This window comes from Mesoplodon mirus (genome assembly GCF_964341445.2).
Source record: "Mesoplodon mirus genome assembly, chromosome: 19".
NCBI lineage: Eukaryota > Metazoa > Chordata > Mammalia > Artiodactyla > Ziphiidae > Mesoplodon > Mesoplodon mirus.
The window spans coordinates 34338642-34350935 of record NC_138995.1 but is presented as its reverse complement, the minus strand read 5'-3'; the positions used below and the strand labels follow the sequence as shown (position 1 = coordinate 34350935).

The 12294-nt window shown below is 51.1% G+C and overlaps 1 protein-coding gene across 1 annotated transcript in view; it reads right to left on the bottom strand.

Moving 5' to 3' along the window:
* ZNF423 (zinc finger protein 423) overlaps nucleotides 1–11822 on the bottom strand; it is a 336529-nt gene extending 324707 nt beyond the window's left edge. The window contains exon 1 of the mRNA XM_082607019.1: nucleotides 11730–11822. Within this exon, the coding sequence (XP_082463145.1) occupies nucleotides 11730–11769 (40 nt within the window). The 5' untranslated portion in view covers nucleotides 11770–11822. The remainder of the gene's footprint in view (nucleotides 1–11729) is intronic.
* Nucleotides 11823–12294: the final 472 nt, after the last annotated feature.

Here is a 12294-nt window from a genome sequence, read left to right as displayed (position 1 = left end):
TCACACACTATTACTGAAGGTACACCCTTTGTGCAGGGCAATTTGGAAATATCCTTCAAATTTTATGTGTCTACCCTTTGACCTAATAACTCCACTTCTAGGAATCTAGCCTAAGAAATACAAAGATTTATAAACAAGGATGCTCCCTGCATCCTTGTGTATAACAGTGAATAACTAAATGTCCATCAACAGAGGACTGTGTATAAATGCGGGTACACCCATTCTACAGCATTATGGTTATTGAAGTGGAGTAGTCTGTAACACTAACATGATGATGTCTCCTATACTAATGGTTCTTAACCCTGGCTGCACAGTCAAAGTACCCCGGAAGCTTTAAAAAAAAAAAACTGACCTAGGGCCCCATCATCAAAGAGTTTGGATTATTTGGTCCATGGTGGGGCCCAGGTAATGTTATTTCTTTAAGTGCTAAGATGATACTAATGTGTAACCAAGATGGGAAACACTGTTTTGTGAAAATAGCAAATAAGAGAAAGTGTAGTCAAGCACTATACGATATTATCTAGGTTTAAAATTATGTATGCATGGGTGTCTGTACATATGTTTTTGTGTAAATCCACCACAGAAGAGGTCTGGGAGGAAAATAACTGTGGATAACAGTGCTCATCCCTGGGGGAGGAGGGGGAAAGATTAAATTATTTTTTAAGATGTGTAAATCGTTTTTTTTTAAGATGCGGATATGGACAGCCCAAAAGGAGAACACAGATGGGTGGGGAGCAGGACAGACCTCCTGTGCCTTCACTTGTGACCCTCTCTCCCAGCCCAGAGTCCAGGCACTCCTCCAGCCCCTGGAGAGAGCATGAGTTTCTCTTGTTATCTTTTTGGGTCCCTTGGGCTGTTATAGGTAAAGGGAATGGCTATCGACTCAGGCTCTGGAGCTGGACAAGCCCTGGGCTAATCCCAGCTCTGCCCCCTCCAGCCATGTGACTTTGGGCAAGGTACTTCTGGGCCTCAGTTTCTGCATCCATGAAACTGAGGCCCAGAAGATAAGTCAGAGAGCTGTTGTGAGAAGTGACAGGGGGACAGGTGGGAGGAGCTGAAGGCAGGGCCTGGCATAGGTGAGTGCTTGGTCACTAACCCTCCATATCCTCCCTACAATCAGGGCCGGCCATGATGGTGACTCTGGATGGGCGTATGTAGGACCTGGACATTCTCCGCCCACGTTGCCCCTGGATTAGAGGAGCACCAGGGGGCTTGCTCCAAGGATGCTTAGCAAAGGCCCTGGGGCCAAAAGAGCCAGGGGCACCTCAGACTGAACTGTCAGACAGATGAAAAGATACCGACCTCACACTCAAGCCCTTGACATGTTTTCTCTTATCCAATGTACCCCCTCAATCCTCAAAAGGGCCGGGGGAGCCAGGGAGGATCCAGCTGCCCTGCTGGCGGATCCCCCACATCTGCCACTTCAGAGTTCTCGCTCTGTGGACCCGTCACTTTAAAAAGTACCTTGAAAATATCTGACAACATCTTTCTAGTCTGTATTATTTTAAAGCCAAAGCATCTTGTGCTTTCCCATTCCTATGTTCCAGGAATTAACATCTTAAACCATCTAAGACAGATAGCCAACCCAACCAGTTCCATCCCATTTCACAGACAGGAAAACCGAGGCCCACAGTGGGAGCTGTCCTGCCCAAGATCACAGAGCATGCTTCCTCCAAACCACAACCCTCCCCTTCCAGAGAAATAAATCAATGTTGACTCAGGGCTTCAGTGAGTAGGGGGTCTTTCTTTTTTACACCGAGTTTTATTTTATTGGCAGTTTTCCCCACAAACACCCCATTTTTCTCCTTCCTCCTTGCTTCTCCCAACCCATCCCTCACTCCTAGTGCTATTGAAGGGCAAACCATCCCTGAAAGATGCAGAAGGTCCTAAAGGCGGCTTAATGGAGGCTGGACTGCAGAGTCCTGGCCAGCACCAAGCTGGGTCAGATATGTCCACTTTGAAGCCCCCTCGGGATTGTAGCAGGAAGGGGGGAAAGGAAGGGACTTTACTCAATTAAAAGTTCTGTTTTATTTAAAGTTAGTATGTTTTTTCATTTGAAAACAATGTTTTACAATCCAGCACAATGCTTGGCACGGCAGCTTCAATACACTAGCTACAATCTCATAGCAGAGAGTACTACACACACCCCTGCCCCTATCTGGGCTGAGGATAAAGGGGGAGAATGGGTGCAAAGCATCCCAACCCCAAGGGGCATGAGGGCTCCCAGTCCTCCAGAGAGAGCATGTCCCACCTCCTGAACAGAATAGAGACTGGGGGAGGGGAAGGGGGGGCAGGAGAGACCACCAGAGATGTCAGCTGTGAGCCCGTCACCCATGAAGATGATCTGTGCTCCCTCTCAGTTCACCCACTCACTCATTGCCTCATTCATCTAGGAATTCATCCCGTCATTAACCCATCATTTGTTCACTATTCACTCATTCACTTGTCCACCCGTTCATTTATTCCCTCAACAGTTTACACACTTACTCATTCACCTAACAAATCCTTTTTAAACACAAGGACCCAGAAGCCCAAGTCAAGGTCATCTGCGAATGAGAGTGGCGTCCTGGAAGCCCACGAGGCTGACTGCATCCTATATAAAGAAACCCTCCCCCTGGACAAGCAGAGCAAGGCCAGTTTTGCCAACTCTCAACAGGGCTGCTCTGAGGACTGGAGATTTGAGTTACTCCCTGTTGCCCCAGGAGACAGACCCAGAACCAAATGCACCTAAATTACGGGAGGCGGACGGCAGCTTCACAGAAAGAAGAACACGTGAAATTCAAACTGAAAATGCACAGGTGTGCCGTAGAGGTCGTGAGCTCCCTGAGACAGAAAGTGTGTGAGTCCAGGCTGGATGGGAATAAGGATGCCATAAACACAGTCCAAGAAGTCTGAAGGAAGTGGCCTCCAAGGTTTCTCTTCAACATGGGTTCAGGATCCTGAGAAGTTCAAAGGCAAAAACAGTAGAGTCTTCCCAACATGGGTGCCAGGCCCCTAGCTGGTCCCTCTCTCCCTGAGGGGACAGGGCACCTGCAGAGGTGTCCTGGGCGCTGAGAACACAGGCTCTGCTCATGGCTCCCCAGAGAACCCAGTGCCCTCTGCAGCCTCCATCCCAGGCGACAGGAGCCTGCCCCCTCTTTCCATCCCCCTGCCCTGGGAGCCTGCTCTCCTCCCTCACCCTCTCCCTGGGGACTCCCTGGAGCTGGTGATTGTCTTTCCTCTCCCCAAGTTCAGACCTGCAGCCCCATGGGGCTAGGGACAAAGCAATATCTCAGGTTCAGGAACCAGAAATATGCTGTATGTTGCTGGTGGCCATGAGGTCCTGCAGCCCCCAGGCCAACGGGGTACACCCAGCCAGGATGTGACAGCCACTACCATCCCAGCTCCCTTATCCAGCCATGCCCTGCTCCCTAACCAAGCCCAGATGGCCATCACTCTGTCTCAGGCAGGTAAAATGCAGTGCAACAGGAGTTAGGTGGACAGTATGTTTTATTTAATTAGGATCAACAGAAGAGATAACCCTCACAGCAGGATAGGGAATGACAACGCTGCAAAAAATAATTTATGCCCAGGTAACGAAAGGGCAAATTTCAATTTCAGAAAAAAAAAAAAACGGGGGAGAAAAAGGTACCTGGCACCTCCAAGGAGAACAGTATAAGCATCTGCAGCACCCAGACCTGCGGGCCAGAGGTGGTGGGCAATCTGCGACTGGAAATCAAGGCAACGAACTGGCCATTTCACAACAGCTGTCCCTCCCCTTCCCCATCACAGACAAACCAGCCTGAAGTGTGCAGGGCTGGGTAAGTCAGAGGGGCTATCTGGGTCCTGGCAGGCAGGTGTGAGGGCCAAAGGGCAACCTCACACCTGCCAGTCTCAGTCTCCAGAGGGACGGTGCCCCCAAAGGAGAGAGAACAAATGTTCTCATCCTCAGAGTGGTCACCAGATGACTCAACAGCTCCTAAGCACCCCTCCTGCCCAGCCCCCTGCCCACCAGCCCTGATGGAGCCCTAATCTGCCCTGCCCGGACTTCGGGCACTCCAGTCTCCCCTCTCTCACCAAAGCAAGGAAAAGCATCACCAGCTCTCCAAGTCACTTCATCTTCGGAGCCTCTGTTTCTCCCCTCTCCCTGGAAAATGGAGGTCTTGAACTGGATGGCCTCCTCCAACGATGATGGGCTAAGACCACACCCAACCCACCACCACCCGGGCGTTGGCTAAAAATGAAAGTTCACAGTGGTGACGGTTGCACGACTATGCGAACGTACTTAATGCCACTGAACTAGACACTTAAAAATGGTTAAGATGGTAAATTTTACATTATGTATACCTTACCTCAATTTTTTTAAAGGGAAAAAAAAAATGAAGAGTTCTGAACCCCTCCCCAGACCAGCTGGGTGAGTATCTCTAGGATCTGGACCCAGGAATCCACAATTTTAACCAGCTTTACTCCAGGTGAAGGTAAAGAACCCAGCGCCAAGGATCCTCTAACCTGTAGGAATCCACTCTCTTCCCAAACCAAGGTTCCCTCACCTTTTCCAGCATAAAGCCTTGAATCATCTCAATAAATATCTCTTGCACAAATGAGTATTCAAATTAATGAATTCTGCAGGTTTCATAGCCCCAGGAAATATTTTTATGTGCCCTGCTCTCTCCCCAAAACGAATGCTCCCCCACCTCAGACAGCACAGTTGGTACAGCCGACGCTCTCATCTCCCAACCCCGGCCTCAGGTAGCGTCAGCCCAACACCCCCATTAGCTGCGAGAGGGAAATTACTGTTAAATTAGTGAGCCCATCTACAGAGCCCCATTTTATATCCCAATTGAGAAGATGACATGAACATCTGCTTTCACTTCAAGACATTAATTTTCAATTATTGGAGAAAAACAAAATTAGTCCTGACAAATTGCTGGCGAACACGGGCTCTTGTCTGGCAGTTTATAATAACAACTTTGGGGGCCCACAATTAGTGTCCTCGGCCGGAGTTTCCTGAAGCGTCCTTGTTATCTGGAGTCAGTGGCAGAAGTCTCCTTGCCCCGAGTTCTGTCCGCTCTCAGGTGGCTGCCTCTTTGGCAGCCAGGTTCAGAGAACTAAGGAATTTCTGGTTTTCTCTTCCTGGAGAAGGCAGGGAGGGAGGGGGAGGGACATAAATAAAAACATCCACCCTGACCATTTTCAGCTTTGGACATTTCAAGCTTGCCTCGCCTTCGGCAGCAGGATTTCACACACTTAAGACGGGAATGAAAATCACTCCTGAGTTCAAGGGCACCCAGTATAGGTACCTTGCAGAGCCTTATAATTTCGCATTGGCCGTCTGCAGTGGGAGAAGGATGGGCTACAAGGTCCTCTTAAGAGACCCTTCCATCCCTACCATGATGTCATCCAGGATTCTAAGTCTAAAACTCACCAGGCCTGGGCTCTGAGATTAGAATGCTTATAAATCTTCTGCAGCAAAGAACTATTTGCTGGGGGTACCATCAACCCAGGAACTTGGTTCAGCCCTGGTCAGGAAAAAAAAGGAAGAAAACCTGGAATCTGCCAACGTTAAGGACCCCAAATCCAGAGCAACCCACTTGATAAGAGATTATCAACACCGTAATCTCATTTGATGGGTTTTTTATGTATCTTGGCTGCTGTAGTCACTATATCAATAAGAAGCCACTGAAATGTGAATGAGCAGAAGAATTCAGAGATAATGACGTAGCAGTCTTTGAATCTGACTTGCCACCATTGCAACCAGAGTGTGTTTGCCTAGCTAACACGTCCTGACTCTTAGGGGGCAGAGGGGGTGGTCACCAGAGGGAAGCAGGTCAAAAAGAGAGAGAAAAAGAAAACAAAACACAACAACAACAAAGGAAATTATATCTTTAAGAAGAGAATGAAAAGACATTGCTAGTTCCAAAGTCAACTGGTAACTGAGCTCTGACATTGTGTAATTGACTTTGCAAGTAGAACAACAGCAACGTAACAAAGAAAATGTCAGTGTTTTCACAGCACTAATCTAAAACACTGGGAGGCCCTCCCGCTGTCAGCCAGGGCTGACAATACAATAGCTTTCAAAGGGATATTACCATCATGCTTTTATTCCTGACAGCAATCAAGACAAAGAGAATCCTTTTCACAAGACATTAAAAATCAAACCTTTGTAAAAGAAGATAGGTAAAACAGCGTTCTCCTTAAAGACAGCCACACGGAGCAATCAGCTAATTGGCGCTCCTTGAAAGAGGTAAAGTATTTTTATTTACTGAGTGTACAACCCCAATCGTTGGTGCCACCGATCCCCGGCAGGTAAGCGATGTATCAGAAGTTTCCACCAGCATTTCCCCCGCTCCACTCCACCCTACCCTGTCCCACAGTCAGAGGGAGCTGACGGCGCCAAAAACTTCAATCGGGATATAACCAATCCAGGCTTAATTAGTCCATTTTGGGTGCAAAACTACTCTGATTACCGACTAACATGCAGGAATTTGCAGAAACTGTCAAATCCACCAACCAAGGTGTATCAAGGTTTTCCCCAGCTACCCACAGTAACGGGGAGCCCACTAACAGTTTTCAAGGCATTCTGTTGTCATTACCCTGGACCCTCAGATCAGAAAGGAACCCTGATATCTATTGCAAACATTTTCGAGACGTGAAGATAATATTCTTTGCAAATACCAGTGTACCATGGACAAGGTCCAGGAAAGGTAAGTCCATTTTAACCTCGGGCAAACAAAGAGTTAATTAAACCCACCCATCCACCTCCAATTAAAAAAAAAAAAAAAAGATAGGGCCAAGAGGAAAGCTAGCCTTCCTCTGCTTGCTCACCATCAAGACAGTTTTAGATGCCTGCATGTCAGAAGTTAGTGACGCTTACAGAAACCTGCAGGTCCAGGAGCAGCGAGTTAAGAGGTGCTAACGTTTGCGACCTACCCACTCTCCAAGCCACTGCCAAGGGGTCCAAGATACCATGTCCCCACACCTCTTCAGGGCTTGACAGAGCCACTGTGGTCTAGGTGACCCCAGGCCTCTAGGAGGGGGAGAGAGAACTAACTCCATTTCTGGCAAGAGGTCCCTCTGGAACTCGGAGCCAAGGTGTTGTGTGACTTTTCCCTCTGGTACCTAACAGACCATCTGCCGAAAATACGCAAGTTGAGTCCCGTCACTCAAAGACAGAAATGTTACTCTATACACATCTGCAGAAGAGGATGTTTTTACTTTTCAGACAGAACTGGGCACCGTTGTTTATTTTTAAACAGTATCTGAAAAACCGGTGCTGTTCACTTTACTGCAAAATGGGCTGAAATTTTAAAAGAAGAGGGAACTGGCCCCAGCACTGCCTTGAAATATCCATTCTCCTACCACCACCTCCTAAATCAGCCTTGTTCCAAGAGCCAGGCGGCCCGTCTCCATCGGTGGCAGGCTTCTTTCGTTTACACATCCAAATGAACAGTTAAGAGAAATCAATGCATCTAATTGCCAGACTATTAAATCCTACATCAGGGGAAGAATTCCACAGCCACCAGCTTAAGAGTTGGCCACCGATATAGCAATTATTGCAACTTTCTATTAGACTGAACCAGACCCGCAGTTTTAGTCTCCAGCTAGGAACGCTGTATCAGATGCCGCACTCCACTTTCCTCCTCCCCCTCCCCCTCCCCGTCCCCCTCCCCCTCCCCCTCCCCGTCCCCCTCCCCCTCCTCTGTTACCATACTGTAGCAGGCCACAACAGTGCCAGGATGGTTCTACGCAATTACTTCATGACTGGAAAGTCACCAGCATTTTGCACCTTTCGTGCGATGCACACTCAGCACCTTATGGTTAAACGTTTAGCAGGGTCCTCCTGTCCAAGACACATAGTTATCTTATTGCTTATTAAGTTTTTGCAAGAAAACAAGTGGAAGAATCTAAACAGTCATTACTAGACATAAAGGATGTTTTCTAGAGTGAGACAGGTCCGCCCAAAGCTGGGAGTTGGTGACTTAACTGAGGAAGGGGGGATTAAATGTTAGCTGCCCCAATCCACATAGAAAGCTAAAGAACCTATAAAGGATTTGTTTTGCCCTTCCTACAAGATCATGTACATTTAGCCAAACAAATCTGGACAATTTACACCTGTATGTGGTCTCAGCTGAATCAAGAAACCTGTAACCTCAGAATGCCTCTTTTTATTACAACTCAATTATTTCCATGGAAACACAAGCAGTGGCAAACTACACAGTTTCCAAGTCCCTAGACCAACAAATTTATAAGATGGACTTTGGAGGAGCTATGGGCTGGCAGGAGAGGAAGACAGAGAAGGGGAGGGGAGCACAGAGAAGGCACTGGGAGTAGTTTTGGGATGTTGTGGTTGGCGGGTCCATGCACAGAGCCTGAGTGCTAATTAACATTAAGAAGTGTAATTAACAGGCAGTTGCTAGATAGAGGAATACAACAGTATTACCAATTATTCAAAAGTTTTAAGCTGAGCCTGGGAAAAAAGATGTATTAATTTTCCATAAAAATGGAGAGGCTGTTTTGTGGATCTGAGGAGGCAGTGTGGGTAAAGCGAGTAGGTTAACAAACCACCTGATATCATCGGCCAAAATAACATCAGTGAGACGTGATGGGAACAACCCTGGAGAATGAGGCTGAGATTATCAAAGGGAACAAATCATCTCACAACAGCCACACCACGCCACCAGGAAACAGAAAGGGAGAGGAGGGCGTCGGGAGGGAGAAATTGGTCAGAAAATGTGACTTTTATAACACTGATTTTTTTTTGGTGTGTGTGGTCCTTTTTTTAAAAAATCACAAGGCTTCTGACAACCAACGAGGCTATTCTCCCCGCTGCCCTACTGCCTAGCACCCTTCTCTATTTGTTGGGTGTCCTCCCTGGGAGCTGGGTTTTCCAAAGAAAGACAAACATCCAGAGGGGACAAGTGACCCCACTCCACAAGGGAGGTTGTGTCTGTGAGTGGGAAGTGAGACGCCCCCAGTAAGACCTGTCATGCCCTGCTTGCAAATCACACTTTCTGAGCACCCATTAGAAATTGTTACATTTCTGTCTTTCCTTCCTGCGATGGGCTTTCACGTATGCTAGATCAATTATGAACTATACAGCCAAGCAACTTTCACAGCATATAATGTGTGGACTGGGGAAGTCCACAATGCCTCTACGTTAGCCCTGACACACAGCAGTGGAGGCAAAATAAAATAAAATAAAATTTAAAAGGCACCACTGTTCCTTAAGAAGCATCTTTAAAGGTGAAGACCTTGTCATTTTAAACACTTGATACGGAGCTGTCCACACTCAAGCACACACTTTTGAATATTGCTTGAGAAGGGGCGGGGGAGGGAGGCAGTTCTTGAAAAGCAATAAATCCATCACCTGCTGTAACTCTTATCTATTCAAATTATCTTCTCCCTTAATTCCTCCCCCATAAGTGGCGGCATCTCCACCCTGTTCACCCCAGTAAACTGAATAAATGGCAAAATGGTGAGAAACAAGGTCTGGAGCTGCTTTTGGAAAATGCAAAGAATAGCGAGAAGAAACAGAGGATATCACACTCCAAGGGCCGAAAGGCGCTGTGTGGTTGATATCTACAACGCTTCTCAAAATGCCTACACTAGTCTTGTTCCCACTTTGCTGTCTTCCCCCCATCAATTAGCTTGAATTCCCTGCTATACATGTACATATACACATTGAGAGAGACATTCATTAGAAATCATGTCCAAGCTCATTCCATGAAAGGTTGAAGACTGATCCTTGAGTCTTTCTCAGAGATACACAGAGTGGTTTTAGAACTAGGTTCCAGCAACTCTGAAACACCCACCCATCTGTTCCCGGCAAATTGCTCTACCTTTGCTTTCTGTGCCTCACCTTCTAAAATAAAGAGGTATGGAGGCATGGGTTCAGGTTAGAGGTAGGTAAGCTCTGCAACTTCCTCTATGAAAAATCTGCTTCTATATGTAGATTTAACTCAAAATCAACTGCCCAAGTTAGATAAAACTGTTTTTCCAACCAGAGACTCCAATTGTACATTTTCCTCTGGGCCACCTTAAGTGGCTCTTGAAGGAGTGAGCAGTGAGCCAGGGAAAGAGAAAAGAAATCAAATATTATTTCAAACCGAGAACCCTTCTATTCAGCAAAAGGACAAACATCTAGCGTTTTCCTGTCCCTTTATTGAGGTCTCCATTTTGGTTTCAACCAGAACACCCTCTAGACCCTCCAGTTCTGTGGAATAGGTCAGGCTATCCAGGACCGGGATGCCTGCCAGGGTGAGGGGAACAAGACCAACTTATCTCAAGGAAAAAGAGGAAAGGGAGCAAGCGGGCTGCTGAGTTTGGACTGAGTTGGTCCGCTTCTAAGATGACAGGGAGAATCTCTGTTGAGCCGAGTGCCCGCGATCTCCTGGGACTTTGGAAGGAAAGCAATGGCGGGTGTCTCAAGACCCTCCTTGCCAGATGCAGTCCCAGCCATTCCAGCCAGGAGCAAGGCTGGCAGGAAGGGAGCAGGGGCCCCTGCGCCTTCCCGCGCAGGCCTCCAGGAAATGAACTTTTCAGAGCAGAACTGGGCTCGGGCCAGAGGTCATCAAGGGAATTGGGAGAGGACAAGGGCCTCGGGACTTTTGGCTCCAGAGACGTAGCGGCTCTCATCCTGTCCCTCCTCTGTCACCTCCCAGCATGGGGGACGGGGGAGGCCGGGCACCCACCCGGGGGAGACTGGAATGGGGACAAAGCAGCAAACGAAGCCAGGAGAGGGCAGCGGGTGGGGAGAGGACAGGGGAGGGGCTCAGTTGCCTTCATGCGGCATCTCCCCGGGGCCTCTGCTCTCCAGGGGCCCGCTCGGCCCGCGGGCGCTCGGTAGAAATAGAATGCGAGACAAGGACAAGAAGAGGGGGATGTGGGGCTGTGTGTCCTCACAAACGTGTGCACTCCGGAGACCCAAAACGGGAAGCCGGCCTAGGTGACGACGGTGTGGGTGCCCGGGGTCGGGTCGCGGGAGCTCTCCGCGGAGGGGCGCGCAAGGCAGCCGCTGCGCTCCCCCGGGGACCGGCGTCCCGCCGGCGCTGCGCAGACAATGAACTCCTGACGGAGGCTCCCGGCCCGGTTGGCCTCGGTGGAGGAGGCAGGAAGTGTGGGGGCCCGTGCCGGGAGAGCGGCCTGGGCAGGGGGCGGGGAGGGGGCGCCCGGCGGCCAGGGCCGGGGCCCGGGGCGCGCGCAAGCAACGCCCGCCGCCCTCGGCTTCCCGGGGCGACAAGGCGTGGACCGAGGAAAGGCGCAAGGCCCGGGGCCCAGCGAGAGCGGCCTCGGAGCTACCGGCCTCCTGGGCGCCCATCCTCACCGCCTCTTCCTTCCTCCCGCCGCCCGCCCGCCGCCGCCGCCGAGATTCGCAATCCCCGCCAAGTCGGGCCCGCACCCCTTGATTGGCCACGTGGGCCCGGGGCCCGCAAAGAGGGAGCAGCGAGGGCCCCTCAGCGGCGCCCCCAGGCCCGGGTCCCCCACGGGCGGCGGCGCCGGGCCCGGAGAGGGTCCGGGCGGGTAGGGTGTCCGTGGTATGCCCCCCTCCACATCCACTGCCTCCGCCTCCGGCTCGCGGCTTCCTCCTCCCCCTCCTCTTCCTCCTCCTCCGCCTCCGCCTCCTCCGCCTCCTCCTCCTCCTCTCCGCTCGCTCGCTCGGGTCCCAGGCCGCCCGCCCGCTCGCCGGTCCCTCCTCCCTCGCTCCCTCCCTCCTCGCTCGCTCGCGCCTCCGCCGGGCCTCGCTCGCTCACCTTTCACCGAGCGCGGCTTCGCCTGCTTCCGCCTGGACATGTCCGGGGCTCCCGGCGCTCCGTCGCCCTCCGCGGCCGGCTCCCCCCGCCGCCCCCCGCCGCTCCGGGCTACCCTTCTCCCCCTTCTCCTCCTCCTGCCTCTCGGAAACTTTTTTTTTTGCAGCCGGGTCGGCAGCTGTGGGGAGCGGATCGCAGGTCCGGGGCGGCCTCCCTGGGGGGGGCGGCCCGGGCCGGCCGAGGCCGCTCCGGGGCGGGGGGAGGCCCGGGGGGCGCGCCGGGGCCCTGCCTGTTGCAATGCGGCAGCCGGGGGCTCTCGGTCCCAGCAGCGGTCCCAGCGGCGCGGGGAGTCCGGAGGCCACTCGGCCGAGCCGAGTTATGCAAAAAAAAAAAAAAAAAAAAAAAAAGCCGCCCCCCTCCTCCTCCCCACCCCCCGCCGGCCCCCGGCCCCTGCGGCCCCCTCCCTCCCTCCCTCCCCCACCCCACCGCCACCCTCACCCTCCTCCTCCTTCTCCTCCTCCGCCCCTTGCCGGATTTTTGTGCAAAGTTTGCAGGCGTCCGGCTACGC